The following is a 21,655-nucleotide window of genomic DNA, read 5'->3' on the forward strand; positions in this document are numbered from 1 at the left end:
CACAACTTTCAGAATCATGATGCCTGTTTGATCCACACATTTAGGCTATCAAAGCACCAAAATAGAATCTGGCATTTTAGAATATTCTAATGATATAATTAAAATAAACAAGTAAACAAAAAGCTTTCTGCCTAATCTCTTATTACCCAGGAACTCTAGACAATCTTTCTTTTACTCTAGCATTTCAGGGGCAGCAGCTCATTTACTGAGATTTTACTTTGTGTGTATTCCTCCCTCCTGTATTTTTAATATCACCTTTCTTAGGGGATATCTGCTGAGCCCAAGGACTCAAGGCTGAGTCCTTTGACTCATAGCTGTTTGTCCTGCAGGCCAGAAGGCTTAAGCATGGTAGAGGAGTGGCTTAGCGGAATCCTAAAAGCAACAGGTACCTTTGTCTTGCTCCCTCTCAGAACCCAAGAAAGTGACAGCATTGAAGGGGAATGGGGTCCTAAGAAACAGTCAGATACTGTGAACTATGCCTGAGTAGTAGAGACCTGAGTGGTCAGAAGACAAGGGGACCAGAGGCTGTCACACAATATAGCTGGGAAAGGTGTGGGAGAAAGTAGGGACATCCCTAAATGTCTCAAATTGATTTTTTTCACTCCTTATTGAGTGGAGCCTCATTCCTATTTAATTCAAATTTTTTAAAATTAAAACAATCTCTCTCATCCAATTATTATGATAAAGTAAAACTCATACCTGATGAAAAATTTGTTAAGATTATGTTGACTATGATGTTTTAAAGAACTTAGGGTTACTTCTTCTGATTACAATGAATTTTCCACTGGATAAAAAAAAGGGCTATTCATTGGCAGAAAGTTTTCTACCCATTTCTGTAATTTGCTGATGTGCTCACCTTGTCTTTTCTTTTCTTTGATTTTCTTTATAGCTCTCCCTTTGAGAATTAACACCCAAAGCAAACTCTTACTTTGTCTTATTGGTTCATCTGATCTCAATGCTAGAAGTATAATCGGATCTGGATGAGAAATTAATTCTAATTAATTCTGAAGTTTTATTTTGCATCAAGATCTATTCAAACATTTATATCTTCATTTATAATTCTTTGGGCTTTATAAAACTATCAGAAGCCTTGTTTGAGGATTTGCAATGTAATAAGAAGACATGAAACCAAATCAAGTCAGCTGAGCTAATAAAGTCCCTTCCCCTGCTTATTTAGCTACAGTTATGATTTCTACAATTACTTCTTGTTTTTCTTTTCTAGAAGAAAAAGATTCCAAAGATATCTCTACATATGAAGGATAATATTCTATCTTTTTCCAATCAAATTATGGAGAATAATTTTAAAACTATCCATCCACTCAGGAGTAGAAACCAAAAGAGCTGAGGGATGAGATGTTAAATGGGGAAAATGAGGAAAAAGGAACAAAAGAAGAGGCTGAAAATTATTAAAGAGTAAACAGGAAGAGAGGGGTGAAGGAGCTGAGAAAGAGAGAGAATAATGGAAATAGACTTTCCACTAAGGAAAGTATAATTGTCACATACAATTTCATGTATAAGATCCTCCCCAGCCTCCTAAGAAAGAGTTGCAAGGAAAATGTATTCAATTAAAGGATATTTAGAAAATGCTTAAACATAGTGACTTTGACAATAAGGCCACGATGTTAAGAATATTGGTGGTCCACTTTTTTAGTTTGAACAATTGTTCTCAAGATGTTCATACTGATCATATTTGAAGGAGTTGCTTCTCAACACCTAGGTTAAACATCAGCGATGAAAAGGCAGCAAGCTTCTCAGCTGCTTGGATGCTGAGATGGTCAAGTCTTAAGTAGCGGCAGTAGTACGACCTACCTGGCTGCAATCCGGCCAAGCTCCAGCAAACAGAGACACACTTCTCTGGGTTGCTTGTGGAGGACTGAAAGACAAGACAAAGGTGGACACCTTTACAATAGAAAGGACAGTAAAGCAGCTCAATGGGGAGCAGGATCGACTCCCTCATTGCTATGGTCCCAGTAAATGAGCTAGTCTTCATTCTGACATTCATAGAAACCATCCTACCCCACAGTACAGTTAGCTTTACTAAAGTCCTAAGGCAGTTTTCAAAACTCTTTGCCCAACTTCCTCCCCCAAAGCCATGAGTCTCAGGAGTCCCACCCTGAAAATATTTTCTTTAATTAGTTAATATTTGTAAGTCAATATTGGAAACACATGTAGCTATAATTATGATATAAATAGTTGATGGATACTTAAAAACAGACAGCAAACATAAGACTATGAAGCAAAGTCTGGTCTTTTAAAAATCCTAACTCTATCTTCACCAGTGATTTTAGCAGAAATAATGCAATGAATAAGGATTAAAAATTACACATCACGGTCCTTTGTTATCCTCCAAACAATAACGTCAAGTGAGCCCTCTGAAACTTGCTGTCTTCTCCTAATGAAATTTGATTAAATGATACTTTAGAAAGAAACACTTTCAACTGACTGAATTTTGTAAATATGTACAAATATATACCATAAGCCAGTTTTGCCCATAAAATGAGCAAATTAGAAGATGGTTCTTTGCACTGATATTTCTTTTCTAATATAATATGATTACTTAATAAAGCTGCTTTATCAATTGCTCCGGACACATTCAGTAATGTTGACAAATCATACTTGCATTTGTTGAGCCTACCAGAGGAGTATGTACTGCTTATACTTTTTTCTTTTTAAACTAAGATTAGAGAATTTTTAAAATGTTATTATATACAACACCTAATAAAGACAACAGATATTGGGGGGAAAAGATTGAATTGAGAATGGTCTTTACATAGACACAATATCCTGATAAAAGAAAATACTAGCTTATTGATAAACATTAAGAAAACTAGCAATATTGCTTCAATTCTTAAACATAGAATTTTATAGTAATTTAATTTCCCAGCTTTATTCTATTCCCCCACTTAAATATCTAATTCCTTCTCTCCACAGGTTATGGCAATGGCAATATTTGCCACTGACACCAGAATGGAATTTGTTGGGAGTGTGTGGTGAATAGAAAAATACATTTACTTAGATTATAAAAGTATATGATTTCACTTGGCTTTAAACAAACAAAAATTTATTATCTTGCTATAAAATGTCATCTTTAAAGCTTTTAAAATAAGTTCTAATATCATCAGCAATGTTCATTAAAATAGAATTGATTATGGGAAATCTGAATTACAGAATCTTTCCATTCTTGGTAATATAAATTTGAGTTTCAGCTAACACTTAGTGAATTGTCATAAAATCCAGGTTGGGGAAGTCTAAAATTAGTTTTAACTAAAGGGCCTTAAAGCAAACATATTTACTACCTCCAATTTCAAGTTCACCATTAGCTGCCTCTGGCTAAATGATACAACTTTTGATATATTAAATTGACTTCAGTGCAATGAGATGTACGGACTGTAATATCACATAGGCATCAATTTCAAACAGAGAACAATAACAAAAATCACAAAACAAAAGCAAACAAATGAAAATCAATCTTCTTGTCTAGATAATCAGTTTCTTCTGATTTGGACTTTTTTATCCTGTTCATGGTACAAAATAACAAACAAGAAAAAGGAATACATGAAAGCTGAGGTGAAGAAGATGTTTAAGGCCCTGCTAGTACCCTCATCTTCAGTGAAAGCTGTGTGAAACAAGTAGCTAAAGCTCAAGGAGACTTGGATACAATATCATGCATTTTGTGATGGAAACAGTGTTAAAATATGAAAATTATTTGTGAACTGACCAAACTGTGCCAATATGCAGTCAACACCAACTCTAAAAAGCAACACCTGACTGAACTATCATGATTCTTTAATCAACATATTGTACTTATTTTGAGAGTATGTAAGAATTGGAAGTAAATACCAATAGATACAGTCAATGGAAAATAAAATTCATTCTGAAGAAAAACAGTAATGTGGGTAATGTAAGAAAGACAATGTGATATGTAGGATGCATTGCTATTGTGTATTCAGCTATCAATTTAAAACAGCTTTTGCATGCCAACACGAAAATATCGAATCTACCATGGACTCATTAGAAAATCAATTTGGCAAACTGAAAAGTAACTGCGTGATTCTCCTTTTTGTATCCTTAACAGAACCAGCTTATAAAATTTAAGACAAATAAACATCTCACTCAGCATCATTCCTTAGGAAAATGATAATAGAAAGATGATGTTTTACTTCCCAGTTTTCTTGGAAGTGTTATCTTTAATAAAGCAATTGCTTCATTGCTTCAAAACACATCTATAATATTGTCTCACTTGTTAATGGCATTTTGAATATTGGGCATATCATGCCTGATCCATAATGGCCAAAAATATCATGTTTGATGACTTGTAAGCAATGAATGAGTTAAATCTGCAGAGAGGCATAACAGCACAATGACAAGAACAGAACAGAGCAATTACTCAGTAAACACTATGTCTCAAATTATCAAGGATAGGGCTTCCCTGGTGGTGCAGTGGTTGAGAGTCCGCCTGCCGATGCAGGGGACACGGGTTCGTGCCTCGGTCCGGGAAGATCCCACATGCCGCGGAGCAGCTGGGCCCGTGAGCCATGGCCGCTGGGCCTGCGTGTCCGGAGCCTGTGCTCCGCAACGGGAGAGGCCACAACAGTGAGAGGCCCGCATATAGAAAAAAAAAAAAATTATCAAGGATGATGACAATTATGTTGTGATGATAATGGTTGTGACAATAAACAAACTGAATAAAGGCTAAAATCTTACCTAGCATATTTAGAAAAGGCAAGAATTTAAATTATATCAAATTTTATTTAATTGTAAAAGCAAACACTCTTACCTTATTCTATAAAATTAAATTCAAGAGTCTTTAAGTAGTATCTACATTCTACCAAAGAGGTGCAATATACTAAAAGTTGTCTTGTGTTTGGTTTTTGCACTCAAGAAAGTTCTAAACTAAAGTTAACAGATGGAAAGAGAATAGTGACCATGGGATTTGAGCCACAAAGATCTGGGTCTGAGTGTGAGCTCTAAAATTTACTAGTTTTTTATTTTGGGAGATCATAAAATCTCAGTTTTCTGAGGGAAAATAATGGTGTGTATCTTGCAATATTTTTGTGCGGATTTAACACAATATTATTCGTGTTATTCCTAGCCAATGCTTGGCACATAGAAAAGACTTCCCAAGGTTAGTTTTCTTTCTTTATTATTATTTTTGTTGTAAAATATTTGCTTAAAGATTATCTTCATTTAGCTTAGTTAATATTAATACACTCATTTTTTTTCCTATAAGCATTTTTTTGTCTGTGCACCTGTCATGTGTAAGCCACCATACTAAGCAGTGGAAGAAACTTCAGAATTAAAAAAAACTACTATGGATAGATGTGTATAATTTAAAGCAGTTATTATAATGAGTGTATTTTGAATATTTTGTCATTTATATTATATCAGAAATAGTTAATTCTAAATTTAATCAAATTTAAGGTTAAGTAGGTCAATTTGGCCAGCATATATAGACAGATATAAAGGAGAGAGCCTATCATTATTATGGGTTTGTGCTAAGTATAAAACTTAAGTAACAATTACATTAGAACATGTCATTTTATGAAACACTAAACATCTTACTGTCAATTTTTCTGCGTCTCTGGGACTAAAATAACTTAGATGAGCCCATTTTCAATAAGTTACCTAAGTTGATTATATATTGTATATATGAATGCATGTTTTTGTCAGGATGATTAGAAAGACAATTTTTAGTATATTGCATTTGAACTAAAGCCTTTATGTTGAGTTGTATGTACTACTCATTTTAAAGACATTTTACTGATTTGTCTTTTCAAAAATATAAGGAAATTTATACTTATATTGAGGTTTATGGTAGGAAAAATTTTTTTCACTCTATCATTACAATATTAATATGGTCTTTTGCTTTGAGTTATGGTTAGAAGAGGGGATCACTATGGCTTTCTTTCCTCTGAACAAATCCTCTTTAAAACAAAAAGCTGTCTAGTCACTGGTGATTATTATGAAAAAGGTCTTATCATTGGAGGCTTCTTTTTAAATAACCAAAACTGTTTCGAAGAAAAGTATGAGGCAGAACACCTTTGGGAAAAGCAAACAGATCCCTGTTCAAAATATGTGGCAATCTTATAACCTAGATTCTGTTAAAATCTCATGGGCATCAAATGTCAAATGGAATGCTGCTAGCTCCAGGAATAGAAAATGAGACCTTCTGCTAAGGCAAGGGGTAGAGTTTTAATGTCACAGAATCTGCAAGGATAAAATGCATTAGACCATGAATGTATAGTTTACCTATATATATTATGTTTCAACAGATGGACAAAAAATGAAAATATGAAAATTTCATTATCTGTTTGGTTTATATACATTAGAGGCAATAATATTCATGTTGGTTTTAAAGGAAACTATATTTTAGATTTATATTTAAGAAGAAGTTTGCAAAACTTTTATTTTTGACTGAATATTAAATTGTGAAAATATCATAAATTTAATAGCTTCCCACCTCCCCAGAGCAGAGAACAGATTCTCATACTCAGAAAGAGTGACATAGTAGAAGACATTAAACTAGATGTCAGAAGAACTGGCTTCTAGTCCAGGCTACATAATTTTCTCATCTCTAAAACATGCCTTCTACTTGCTCTTTCTTATGAGGTAATTTTATGGTTAAGGGCATTTGGTATGTGGTAAACACTCAACAAATTTTACTCCTTTGCTACTTAAGTGATGGTCCACAGACCAGTAGCATTGGTATCAGCTGGAAGCTTGATAAAAATGCAAATTATTGGGTCCCACCCCAGACGTATTGAGCAAAATTTACATTTAAGCAAGGTTTCCAGGTGATGAATATGCACATTAAAGTTTGAGAATCATTATATTAATCAATGTTATGATTATTACAATAAACATCAATTATAATTCTATATGTATTTTCGTTAAAATATTCAAATGTGATTTGATATATGGAACATGCTCTAGAAATGTTTAAGATAACAGTGATGATGATGATGATGATGACAAATGGAGGAAAAAATAATTTGTGAATTGGATTAGCCCTTAATGGGTATTATGGGCATTTATCACCTACCAGGATCTATAAGGTACAGAAGATGCCTCCCAAGAAAGTAAAGGGATGGTTGTCTACATCATGTCACTCCAAGAAAGTCACATGCAGAAATCCTTGAGTTTAAAGATAGGGAGCAATTAGGAATAGCAAAGAAATTTAGGTGCCTTAAAACTGATCTGAGGGAGGCTAAAGAGAAGAAAAGGCAAACAAGAATAAACTTCACAAACTCATGAATGCTGAGTGTGTGTGTATCCAAATTTCTCAGAATCACTGTTTGCATTTAAAACAGGATACAGCAGCTGTATAATTCACATAAACAAAGAGAATTCATTCATAATCTCATCAGTGATGGAAGTTGTATAGAATAAAATGTAGTTAATTGCCTTTGCCAATAAGTCAAAAAATGTCCCAGAGCAAGGAGTGCCCTTTCTGTCTCTAGCACCCAGACCTTATGTGAAATTAATGGATTAAGTCACTATCACTCAGAGCAGCAGTAGGAGTCAAGAGTCTCTTCTAATTTGGTTTTTATTTATATTTTACTTTTCCTTTTACTTGAAATCATCACATGAACTTCTAAAATTAACTCATACGAAGCATAACTTTCTGTAACACAGGTACATGATCTTTGAAGGTTAATGAAGCTGAATTCAAATCCTAGCTGGGTCACTGAGAAGTTGTTAATATTGGGCAAGTTATTTAATTCTCTTGGTCCTAACCTAGCATTTTCATTATAAAATGGTGGTTGTTGGGAGAGTAGATATGATAGCACATGTGCACTGCTAGGCTACCCTTATTGAGCATATAACTATTGTTATTTAATATTGCACAGTGAAAATTTTTTTTTTTTTTTTTTCTGTACGTGGGCCTCTCACTGTTGTGGCCTCTCCCGTTGCGGAGCACAGACTCCGGACGCGCAGGCTCAGCAGCCATGGCTCACGGGCCCAGCTGCTCCGCGGCATGTGGGATCTTCCCGGACCAGGGCACGAACTCGTGTCCCCTGCATCGGCAGGCGGACTCTCAACCACTGTGCCACCAGGGAAGCCCGTGCACAGTGAAAATTTGATTCTGGAAAAGCTAGAAGGCTGTCCCCTTTCCTAATTCAACCCTGACTCCATCAAATCCTTGATACTGGGAGACATTTAGTTCTCTCAATCAGATTCCATACTGTACTGTCCTCATTTACATTTTTTTTCTGACATATGGGCAAATCGCTACATTTGGAAAGAGTTTCTGAGCTCAGACTCAGAATTAAGATGCTAATAGGGGCTTCCCTGGTGGCGCAGTGGTTGAGAGTCCGCCTGCCGATGCAGGGGACGCGGGTTCGTGCCCCGGTCTGGGAGGATCCCACATGCCGCGGAGTGGCTGGGCCCGTGAGCCATGGCCACTGGGCCTGAGTGTCTGGAGCCTGTGCTCCGCAGCGGGAGAGGCCACAACAGTGAGAGGCCTGCCAAAAAAAAAAAAAAAAGATGCTAATAAAGTACTTCATAAGAACAGGTGTCAAAAAATCCAAAGTCTAAAATTTATTGTTCCTGGGGAAGAAATAATGTGAATATAAATGACCCAGAGCTAATTTGGTATCCTGAAGTTGTTATTCTACATTAATATTAATAAAAGTAACTTTTTTTCTACAGAAATACTCTTATAGTCCTCAATACAGACAACAACAACACCAAGGGATGATTTATCAAACACTGGAAGGCAGGCATAGATTCTTTTTCTGATGCAATATGTATAAAACAGAAAATGTTAATGTTTAAAAATCCACACACAATCCTTTTCACTTTTGTGCAACATCAGACCAATACTGTAGGTAGGTCAGTGCTTGACCAGTGTTCAATAGAACAAAGAATTGTATAAAACTACTCTTCAGAGTCATGCATCAAAAGAAGACAGTGCCACACAACAAACACAAATACAGAAAATAAAAATAAAAACCAAATCACACACATTTGCATGCTAGCACAGCAGATAGCAAACCCTTTTCTTGCTGAGTAGATTCTTTCTCAGAGAAATAGATGAAGAATAGTCACTGGCCTCCAAATCCTATAATCATCCAATAACATAATAATATTGACACAATTACAGCAAGCAAAAACATGTGCATTTTTCAAATATTCCCTCCCCCATCCTTTTATCTTTTTCCATCTTCCAGCTCACCGGAATGTACATAAGTAAAGCAAAATAAACAAAGCTCTGAGGAAAAAATTAAGCTAACTTAACAATTTCTGAATCAGTGGGCTAAAGTAAATTACAAATAATAAATCCTCCATGCAAGAGTATCACTAATTTAAGGAAATAGTTTCTACTTAAAATATCTTAGAAAAAAGTCATATAGGAGCATCAATTTTAGGGCTCATAACAAAATTTTTTTAATTGAGAATAAGTCATAGATTTTTGGTCCTAATGTAAAACAGCCCTTATAATATGTTGATGTATAAAATACACTGATGTATAATATACTGATGTCAATAAATCTCTGTGCAACTTGGTTCAAATTATCTTAATATAAATAAAATTGTTCATGTTTCAGATTACCTGCCATACCTGTTTATGGTCTAAAGTGTGTTAATAGAGAATTGAAGAAGAAAATGATATTACTTACAACCCAATTACTATTTATCTTACTTTCAGATTCTGAATATAGTATTTTTTTGTTATTTACTAATGTAAATGCTGAGACCTCATGTTTATATTATATCATAATTTTCCCATATTCTTAAATAGTCTCAAAAATATTATGAATATTATTTTTGCTTGGTATCGATGAATGACTACAGTTTGTTTAAGCTACCACCAAATAGATCCAGTTCATACCCTTTTTTACTCTTATAAAAAATGTTTCAATGGACATTCTATTGCTTATCTCTACTTACTTCCTTCAAATAAACTTTTAGAAGTAGAACAACTTGATAAAAATATATGAGCACTTCTTAGATCTTACATAATGTCAAATTGCCCTCCAAAGAAGGCATGCCAACTTCCAGTTTTTTTTTCAGCAATGTATAGAAGATCCCACTTTCCTCTGTACTCAGCACTAAATATACAATTGTTAATCCTCGCTAATTTTTCATAGTTTTTATTTGCATTTGCCTTATTACTAAGGTGTCAAACATTTTTATCTCTGTTTTGGGCTTTTATAAGTCTTTTACGAATAACCGGTTCATGATATTTATCCATTTTTCTACTGTCTCACTTCTGAAACACTATTCTGAGATATTAGTAAACTTATAATCCAAGAACTGACATTTGACAGAGGAAAAATTCTCTCTCAAGAATGTCTTAGAGGATAAATGGAAGGTTACACTCTGTATGTGATCGCGTCATGTGGCATAGAAAGTTATCTGCCAAGAATCACAAGGACAAGCACGAGAGAATCATATGGAATAAGATGCTGTCTATACTCCCTAGTTCACCCCTGGCATCCCTTCCCCATCCACTGAGATTTCTTGTCATTAGCTGTTGTGGAAAGAGAACAGATAGTGAGTCATGAATTAAGATCCTCCTGCAAATAATCGTACAAAAAAAAGCACTGCAACAGAGGGTAACGTATCAGTTGCCACAAAGATAAGAATGCTTTATGCAGGCGAAGACCTTTGAAGAGCTAAAGACAGAAGCCTCTTGATACACATTCAGTACAATGATCTACTTTATCATTCATTCAAACAGATTTTTCCCCTTCATCAGGGCATCTTGTCCTTTTATTTGCTGTTCAAAACACTAGGACACAAAGGATGCTCTTCATCTTGTGTGCTACTGAAATGAAATCTTGAGGTAGGGAAAAAAGAAAAAACTCTTGCCCTAAATTCCCTTTCAAAAGTGAAGTGTGAAAAGACATCAAGCAGAGTACACAGTATTATTGTTGCAAGAAAGTCAATTCTGCAAGTGCAGCGGCTCAATCACTTCCTCACTCACAAGTGAATAATAAGAAAAATCCAAGGAGAATGGGTTCCACTTGGGGAAATGGAATTTCTCATTGGCCTTCTTCCTGATTATCATTAACATCTATGGGTACAGCTGTTTCCTTTCTCTGAATAATCCTGAAGTCAATGCTATAGTATTGGCTCCCTTCTTCCATCTCCACAGGGCCTATTGTACATCACCTCATGCCCTATTCTGAGCAGCAGAAATTTCAAATTTATCTTTTCATTGAGTAGCAAACTAGAAAGCCTAACTATTTGATTTAGTTTGGTACTGAGAGGATTCAAAATTATTTTAAAAATTTATAGCCTTGAAAATTTGGTCTTATTAAACCTTCTTGGCTATATAAATACATTTTAATTGCAAAGTATAAGTGAAGTTATTCTGTAGAAGGTAACCAGAATCAAAGATATTTTAACAAAATACTCAACAGTTATGACATATAAATTATCATGTATTTAATTTTTATATAAAAATTTCTTGTTTATGAAGTCAGTTTTTTTCAAACAGGGTGAAGAACTCGACCATCTAAAAATTCTTCATGACATAATTTTATATGCTACAGAGTATGTATTTATGTACCAGGACCATTGTTACATAAGCTGCTTTATGCTTTATTGTTTCAAAATAAAATGTATTACTTATTACCTGGATGGGGTTTTAAAAAGCCATCCAAGCTTCTTGGAGTCCAACTGAAAGTTTTGCTAGTTCAATTAACAAAAGAACTTATGAGTAGTAAGAAAATTGAGACAAGACCATATTTACATTCAGAGCTCCTAGTAATCCACTTGGCCTACAGTAGTCACTGAAAAAATGCTTTTTTTAATGGAAAGCTGTGCAGTAAACAAATTAACAAAAAATAAAGCAGTTTCCCCATGTGGCAGTTCTTCAGCAATGCAGGGGCACTCCAGAATTCTAAATCATGATGTTATTTGTCCACACATAAAGAGTGTGCTTCTTGTGATTAAGATTTGATTTTTAAAAATTTATATATGTATAAGTGTGTGTGTGTGTGTGTGTGTGTAGACACACACACAGACGTTTACTAGATCTTTCAAGGGTTTTTTTTGCAACTCATCCACGCGCATAAACCTATAAACATGAAAGTTAAAACCTATTTGTAAAATTACCACTGCACTGAAAAAGAATTATATCCATACATATCTTACACCAACTCTTTTTACTTTGACGTGAGGAAATGGTAAGAAGACTCAAAGCTCACATATACAATGAGCATTCATAGAGCACACTGTTGTATATAGTATGCTTCTGTGCAATTTTTCTGGTTAAATTTTTCTTTCAGGTATAAAGTGTTCTCCTAGTCTAAGTTCATGTTATTCTCTTCTCTGCTGGGAGACTTCTCAGAAATTTGATGACAGTATTTCCATATCACATCAACTCCTCTTAGTACAAATACAAGTTTCCTTAAGCACATAAAATGAGTAAGACTTTAGCTGCTCTACCATCAATTTCCTAGGTTCAGCAGGGGAATGCTGTTTTGTGAGGTCTCAGGGCAAAGTGTATTCTCATTGTTCAGAAGGCAGTTTGTATACTTGTTCTCTCTGAAGGATGTTCAGCTTACTGTGATGTTAATATTTGTATTACGTGATTTTCTGAATTGATTTTTTAAAGTCTCAGGTAAAAGAACCAAAGCATTTTTCCCCCCAAATGTCTCCTTTCTTCACTTAGTTCCACTTTACTAGAATTGGACTTTAATTCCAATATTTTCCATAGTAGAGTTCTACTTGGGTAGATCTTATATCGAAGGTTTGAACATTTAAGGGTATCAAGTAATGTTAAAACACTGAATGATCTAATGTATGTTTTCTCCCAAGGAAATACAAAACTATGGTATGGAAGTGGATTTGCCAAAATTCAATCATAAAACAAAACCCCCACAATTATCTGGGTAGGCCTAGGCACTAACGTATCTGTCTCTTATTCCATCGTCTTCAATTATCCTAATCTCTTGCTTGTTTGCCTAATTTTTAACTAGCTAAAAAATAAGTTTCATTAACTAAAAAAATCAATTTCAAGAAAGATAGAACTTATGAGAGATGGTGTTTTCATACTTTTGTAGAGGTGAAAAGATGAAAATTCTTTTAATGGAGGGCTGGAACATATATAGCTACCCTTCTAGTCCAGGTAGGAGCCTGGTGGTAAAACTTAACCCTACATTTTCCAAATATCCCCCAATTTTGCATTGTATGTACTTATTTTTAACCAGGAAAGGATTCTGCTACTTAACACTCCTGTTATTTTATGCACAAGGTGACCAAAGATTAACAGGGTGAATTTTTCTACCTTCAAAGACTCAAGTTTACAAAAAAACTGCGAGTTTACAACAAACTACAATTGTTTTTAAAGTTAACAAAGTGTGAAATGACATCACACAAAAACAGTTAGGCTTGAGAGTTATACAGACAAACAATAATTTTAATATTATATCAGCTAAAATTCTGAAGGAAATGTACATACCCAAACCTTCCGATTCAAACAGACATGTTTCATCTACCCCTAAATCTCGGCACCAGGATAAGAAGTTTGCTGTATTGTCTCTGGCAAAAAAGGATCCTGGGGGTGCACTGGCCTTGCATGGAATCTTCTTTAAGGGCAGATTCTGAAAAACAAAGAAATCTCACTCTGGTGGAATATCTGGCAGTCATCACAGTGACACATTAAGTGTACATTTATGTTTTCAACAAAACGCTTGGTACAATCTTATGTCAATAAATAGGTTTGTAAAGAACTATAGGAAAGGACATGAAACTCAAATGAAACTTAGTTCTTAATTAAGAGACTAGGAAAATCTGTGCCTGTAAACATATACTTGTCTTTTTAGTATCTAGAAGTAAACATACATAAATCCCTTCCCTGGTTCAGATTGCCTCTTTTCTTTCTCTTCTACTATTTTTTTTTTGGCCTTCTCTTTCATCTAAGTATTCTGTCAGTATTTCTCATAAAGTATGTATAAATGAATTTCTCACTTGTGAAAGAAGAATGAAACACAAATGCAGTATATGAATATAGATAAAATGTAACACACAACCTGCATTTTTATGTGTATACATACACACACACAATAAAAATTACAATAGAATTATAAAGTCAAAAGGAAGCAGCAGAATTGTCTAACATCCATAATTCTCTATCACCAATACTAAGAAAAGGAAATAATAAAAATTTTAATCTTTTAACAATAACATTTTACCATCATTCTTCCAGACTATTTCCTTTTAAACCATAGATTATTGCTCTCTTATGTAATATAAAAATAATTCTGGTTGGATTTCTGCTATCTGACCTTGAAACATGTTTACATTCTGCATCATTTCTCTTCCAGGATAAGAAAATGCTTAAGAAAAGGGAGTGTGTGAACCCGGATAGACTTTTCTATTATCAGCCTCATAAAATTTTAGCCCTGGAAATCTCCCTTACCATACCAAATGTTATAAAGAGTTGTGTGAGGTTTTTTTCCTTTAATAGAATATAACCAGTTTTCACGGCATTCCATGAAGTCACAGAATGTGATTCTATGTGATGTGAAAGACTGAGCCAAGTATTTGGATGATCTGGGCTAAACAGAGCTTTGCCTCTGAGAGCAAAAAGATCAAGGGAGAAGCATTTTGTGATTTCAATTCACAGATAGGGTTATTTCCTCTATTCTCTGTGAACAAGAAAATATAAACAAAATGTTGTTGATTGTTGAGGTCATTTACAAAGATGGTTATAAAAAAATGAAATAGTGGTCTTGGTGTACTGGTGAAGCCTAATATCATCAAACTGTTACTAGGGCTTTTCCTGTCCAGGGATTTTATGGCTACATAACTAAAATATTCAGTTACTACATCACTCAAAGACTGTGTCTGTCCAATAGAAAAGATCTATCTCTTTGTTGCTGACTGAATCTGTTTTAGGCTTAGACATAAAAAAAAATTTTGCATGAATACACATATATTTATATATACATATAACAATACCCCTTAACAAATTTCGTTAAGTAGTGGTTTTCAAAGAAATGCTTTCCTATATGAATTGTAAAAAACAATAAGAAATAGCATAGTTTAATGTCCCCTTTATAAAATATTCATGAACATCAGTCAATACTTATTAAAATTAAAATTCATATATCCCTAAATCTAGCAATTTACTCCTAAAAATATATCTTGCAAATATAATAGTATTTTTACTTTAAAACATATGGACAGGTATATTTGTTGCAACACTGATGGAATAGGAAAAAAATACACATAAAATGTGTCAAGAAAGGGCTGGTTGAATAATATATAGTATACAAATACAATGGAACTCTGTGCAATAATTTAAAAAGAATAAGATAAATATATATGTGTTGGACCATAAAAATGTGCAGTATATACTCTTAAGCAGAAACCAATAATTTGCAAACACATATGTACAGTACAATTTCATTTTATGATGTGTGTGTATGCGCATACGTACTGGTGCATGTATGTGTACATACACACACAGTATAGATGGTCATATATAAAGTTAAATTTCATATAAATATGTTGTATTATAAATATAAATATTGTATTTATTTATGTAACATTAATTTAGGAAGAATTCAAGGAGGACATCCATCAGATTGATAGTAATTACCTTTGAGGAAGGTGATTGATGCATAGAGAATCATTTATATCTTATTTTACATAATTCTAAAATATGTAGTAGGATTTTGAGTGAGTTTTACATTTTCTCAATATTTTCCAATTAAATAATCAAATAAGGTAAATCATGTCAGCCAACACATAACAAAAAGATCTGCTGAAAAAAAGTCTTCAAGAGTTGACTGTAATACTTCTTTATGATGCAAATAGGAAAAGAACACAAACAGAGTCAAACACTAAGCCATTTTAAAATTTACCACCTCTATCCCTGGGTGGGGAAAAAAACCTTGTGAAACCACTTCAAACTGATGAATGAGTTTGCACACAGGAACTATAACCTAGGAACTATAAAATACTTGACATATATAAGGGCATGCCAAAGGACATGAGGTGCATGGTTTTCATGGCAAAAAGGAATACAATATCCAGATTACACCAGAGAAGCTAGATTGATTTGACACTTAATCCACCAAGGGACATAGCTCATAGCTTGTAGAATCCAATATTCTTCCTGGCTGCATACCAACCAAAAATCAAAGGGCCAACAGTCTTCCCAAGGTTGCTGTGCCATTTATACATAAAAGTCTTAGAGCAGATGTCATATTTCACTTGAATTAAAGAACAAATGATTCGATAATATCAGTACTCAATACCTTTGGAACTTATAAATATTTTTTGACATATTTTACACAAAAATATTCATAAAGTTCTAAAAACCTTAGCAATTACTGTATATCTCTCCAAGTTCTGTTATTTTTTAAAAATTATTAATTTCTCTAGGTTCTCATGAAAATCCTAGGAAAAATGACAGCTCTGAATCTCTTCTTTAATATCAGTAAATAAAATAAAAGCAAATTGATGTACTGAATAAAATCAGCTTTCACCTTGCCACAAAAATCTTGAAGAAGAGGTTTAGAATAGAGAGCTGTCTTGAGTAATTATGAGAGTGTCTACTTGAATAGCTAAAAAATTGACCACAGATAAGGAGAGGAATACTTCAGATGTAAAGCACTAGGGATTCAAAAGAGAACCTCCACGTATAGCTCATCTTCCATATTAGTTTACCCTTTACTGCTTAACTCTCCAAAGAACTCCTATGGCATTTAAATTATATACCATCTCTAATTATTTACTCAGATGAGTTTTTCCAGACAATGCTGCTATATATTATGTCCTCAGAACCTGATTGATGAATACTTAAATGAATGGTTAGATTTGACCCCTCACACTAGATCATAATCAACGTAAGGGCAGGAGCAAACACTCTGCCTTAGAGATTTTACATCCCCAAGGGACATGTTTCCAGGGCCTTCAAAATTCACTAAATTTATAGCACACATAAAATGCTTCCCATAAATTCAGAAAAGTATAACTGAAAAATATAAGTAGAACCTTTGAACATTTTTTGAAAGTTACTGAATATGCAATGAGTTGAGAATAGTTGCCAAGCTGAGCTGAGATTGGGTAGAAATTTAGGCTCGCTTACTCACTAGCAAAAGTCATGCTACCGTCCTTCAGCCTCCATGGTATAGGTTTCAATATTTTGTGTTAGCAAAAGGAGAAATGACTACCAATAAAACATTAGAATCATGTACAAGTAGGATACATGTTAATTTCTCTTTCTTTTTTTAAAATTGAAATGTAGTTGATTTACAATGTTGTTAGTTTCAAGTGATTCAGTTATCACAAACACACACACACACACATATATTCTTTTTCAGATTCTTTTCCCTTATAGGTTATTACAAAATGCTGAGTATATCTCCCTATGCTATCCAGCAGGTTGGTTATCTGCTCTATGTATAGCAGTGTGTTTATGCTAATCGCAAATTCCCAATTCATCCCTCTCCCCTCTTCCCCCCTGGTAATCACAGGTTTGTTTTCTATGTCTGTGGGTCTATTTCTGCCTTGCAAACAAGTTCATTTGTATTATTTCTTTTTAGATTTCATGTTAATTTTTCTAATATTGATAGTCTAATGTTTATCCTTTTATCTCTCAGCAGGATTAACCTAAGTTATATATTCTCAGCCTCTATACTAATCCTTATGAATTGAATGATGAACATACTAGAGAATGGATGGTTTGAAATCTGAAAGTGTCCTCCCCATTCCCTCAAAGCAACAACCAAATTATGTTGAAATAAAAAAAAAGATTTTAAATTTACTTCTAAAATCTTTTAATTCAATCCATTAACTCTTAGGTTAATCACCTGCTAGCGTTTGGAATTCAATTACCTGAGTTCAAACTCAGCTATGTCACCTTATTGCTATGGTACTTTGGACAGATTACTTAATGTTTCTGTGCCTCACTCTCATCTTCTATTCAACGCACATAGAAAAAAACGCATCTCATCAACTATGTGTGAGTGCAAATTAAATAATATAATTCAAGTGTAGAAGTAAGTGTTCAATAAAGTTATTATCACTGCCATCAATGCAAGTAAAAATATATTGAATTGCCTATGATTTCCTTCTCTCATATTTTCTTGAAAACATTTCATTTTTTTTTCTGTTACAGGTACAAGAATTCAGAAAATGATTGGCAAACAATTTATTTCTATGTTTGCCCTAAACTTAAACGTCTCTTTTAAGATAGCTTTCCAATAGAACTTTCTGTGATAATAGAAATATTCCATATCTGTGTTACCCATTATAGTAACCACTAGTGGCACGTGGCTATTGAGCATTTGAACTGTGGTGAGTGTGACTGGAGACTAATTTTTAAACATTTTTTCTTTTTTTTTCTTTTTTTTTTTTTTTTTGCGGTACGCGGGCCTCTCAGTTTTGTGGCCTCTCCTGTTGCGGAGCACAGGCTCCGGACGCTCAGGCTCAGTGGCCATGGATCACAGGCCCAGCCGCTCTGCGGCATGTGGGATCTTCCCGGACCGGGGCACGAACCTGCGTCCCCTGCATTGGCAGGCGGACTCTCAACCACTGCTCCACCAGGGAAGCCCTAAACTTTGTTTCTTTTTAATCAGTTTACACTTAAATAGCCACATGTGGCTTGTGGCTATCATATTAGACAGGGCATTCATAATAGGGAAAGTAAAGCCATTATTTGGGGGTTTAGAGAGTCCAATACTTGACCCCTTGACTACTTTGTCTCTAACTAATAGTGTCCCCATGTCTTTCAAGTCTGCTCAAATCCAATAGTTCCCCTGGATATAGTTACTGAGATGCATAACTATGTTGGTCATTTAGAAAGAGTTTACTTATGTGCTGCAGAGTACAGCATGTGTATGTCCTAGTTATGATGTTGTGGGTGTTACAGCTTCAGAAGGGCAGTAGTGACTAATTCTATTTATATTACTTAAAATAATCTACACCTAGAGAACCAGGATATTATTTATCATTATACTGCCACAGTGTCAAATACAGTGCTTCACACATAAGCAGTGATGACTTCTTGTTTTCTGAATCTTATGGTAGATGGGGAAGGAATGAATTAACATTGTGAGTGCTTACCGCGCTCTAGGCACTCAAAACATATACTTTCAGATAGATTATCCTCTTTAATTCTCAAAAAATAATGCCATGAATTAGGTAGATAATAGTATCTCCATTTTCCAAGATGAAAAAACTGAGCTCACACATAGTTGAAATCAAATCATTCAGTCTCTCATACCCGTACACTTCTAACTGCTCCATGAAAGCTCACCATTGCCTGGAATTTAATATATTTCAGCATTTGATTTATTTCCCAAGGTTTTAGCCAGGTAACATTACAATAAAGAAATATTTTCTTTCACCTATTAAACCTAGAAAAAATGGAGAGAATGGCATCTTCAGTTCTCCATAGGTGGTGAACTGAAAATTTAATGCTAGTAGTTTTTTTTTTTTACTGTACTAGTAGTTTAAATAATCCATTCTTCACAAAAGTTTGAGATAAAATAATCCCCTTGATTACATCAAGTAGACATTTCAGCTATAAAACAGAAGAGATATATAAAAGAAGAAATGGAAATTGCCAGGAACTAATATCTTTCCTTTTCCAAAGGGTATATAGAATGTACTTTCAAATATACAGGCAATGGGCTTCCCTGGTGGTGCAGTGGTTGGGAGTCCCCCTGCCAATGCAGGGGACACGGGTTCGTGCCCCGGTCCGGGAAGATCCCACATGCCGCAGAGCAGCTGGGCCTGTAAACCATGGCCACTGAGCCTGCGCATCTGGAGCCTGTGCTCCACAACGGGAGAGGTCACAACAGTGAGAGGCCCGCGTACCGCAAAAAAAAAAAAAAAAAAAAAAAAAAAAAATATATATATATATATATATATATATATATATATATATATATATATATGCAATAAAGTCACTCTTTCCATGATGGAATCAATGTTTCCACTGTATTCTCTTGCTTCTTTCAGTTTTTCTATATATTTTATTGAAAAAAAAATTTCCCAATAAAATTATTTCATTGACCATTCACAGTACCAAGGTATCTGAAGAAAATTACCAAGTGGCTTTAGAAAGGATGAATATATATTCTTCAAGATCAAAACTACTGAAATTAAAAATGGGAAAAATTATTTCTGGTACCATCAGCCTCTTCTGGGGACTCTGCAATAGACCTCATGCCTCAGATAGAGTGAGCTATAATTTAGTACAGTAGCAACTGAACTCAGTGACACTGAATTCAAAATCAGCCTTTCCTATCTTTTCCCTCTCCAAGATACATTCCACTCTATAGAGAATTGGTCTTAGAGCAGAATTTGGTATAATCTTCATACTGTAATAGCATAAGAATATTTACATAAATAAAAAAACAATTATTAAAATAAGGTTTCTCACAGTAGAATTCTGGTACACCCTGTAAAATCATAAAGAAATTATTTAAATAATAAAGCTAGAAAATATGTTAAGTATTTTGAATTATCTGAAATTATTTCTGGCATAATATAAAATGATGTTGGAAATGAAGGTCTAGTATTAAACTTCAGGCTTAAAAGGTGAGATAGACAATAAAACATTAAGATGTAAATGAGTTGAAAACTTACATCCAAACAATAACCTGCACACAGATAATTACAGCAGCTTTATTCATAATTGTCAAAACTTGGAAGCAACCAAGATGCCCTTCAGTAGGTGAATGGATAAATAAACTGCTATATATCCAGAAAATGGAATATTTTTCAGCACTGAAAAGAAATGAGTTATCAAGCCATGAAAAGACATAGTGGAGTCTTAAATGTACATTACCAAGTGAAAGAAGCCAATCTGAAAAGGTTATATATTATGATTCCAACTGTATGACATTCTGGAAAAGGTAAAACTATAGAGACAGTAAAATAATTAGGGATTTAGAAGGAGGGAGGTAGGTACAGGTGATTCATCATAAGATTCAGCACAAAGGGTTTTTAGGGCAGTGAAACTATTCTGAATAATACTATAATGGCAGATATTTGTCATTATACATTTGTCAAACCCCATAAAATGTACAATACCAAGAGTGAACCCTAATGTAACTATGGACTTTGGGTGATAATGACATGTCAATGTAGTTTCCTTGATCATAACAAATGCACCATTCTTCTATACTCTCTGCTCAATTTTGTTATGAAACTAAAACTACTCTAAAAATGAAATTGCATGAAAAAGTTATTATGCCATTGATAGTTATTTAAGAAGCACCAAATGCTTTACAAAGGAGAAAATACAGGAAGTTCAACAACAAATGTATTCTTTCATTTGTTTATATGAAACATAAAAACATTTTTATATGCATTTTGCCTAATTTTACATATACATCCACATGGGAATCATTATCTAAATGCTGTGCTAGTGTAAAAAGCTTCTGTTCTCCAAAGTAATGGTTTACATATGATTAGATAGAGATTAGCTTCAAAATTCCTGAAGTCTAGTCCTACACTTGAAAATTCAGTTAATTTGTTGAGGCTCTCTAAAAAACATTTTTTTTTTTAAACAAGTGTTCTCTCTCTCTTTTTTTAAAAAAATATTTGTTTATTTGGTTGCACCAGGTCTTAGTTGTGGCAGGCGGGGCTCCTTAGTTACGGCAAGTGAAATCTTAGTTGCAGCATGTATGTGGGATCTTAGTTCCCCTACCAGGGATCAAACCCATGTCCCCTG

General features: G+C 34.1%; 1 protein-coding gene across 4 annotated transcripts in view; it reads right to left on the reverse strand.

Moving 5' to 3' along the window:
• The window catches only part of GAS2 (growth arrest specific 2), a 124,756-nt gene that overhangs the window by 66,361 nt on the left and 36,740 nt on the right, over window positions 1-21,655 (reverse strand). For all 4 annotated transcript variants that reach the window (XM_082626454.1, XM_082626452.1, XM_082626451.1 and 1 more), the window contains exons 4-5: window positions 13,418-13,559; window positions 1,810-1,873 (exon numbers count right to left, since the gene is read on the reverse strand). In XM_082626454.1, coding sequence (XP_082482580.1) covers window positions 1,810-1,873; window positions 13,418-13,559 — 206 coding nt within the window. The remainder of the gene's footprint in view (window positions 1-1,809; window positions 1,874-13,417; window positions 13,560-21,655) is intronic.

The sequence above is a fragment of the Mesoplodon mirus genome, assembly GCF_964341445.2.
Source record: "Mesoplodon mirus genome assembly, chromosome: 7".
Taxonomy (NCBI): Eukaryota; Metazoa; Chordata; class Mammalia; order Artiodactyla; family Ziphiidae; genus Mesoplodon; species Mesoplodon mirus.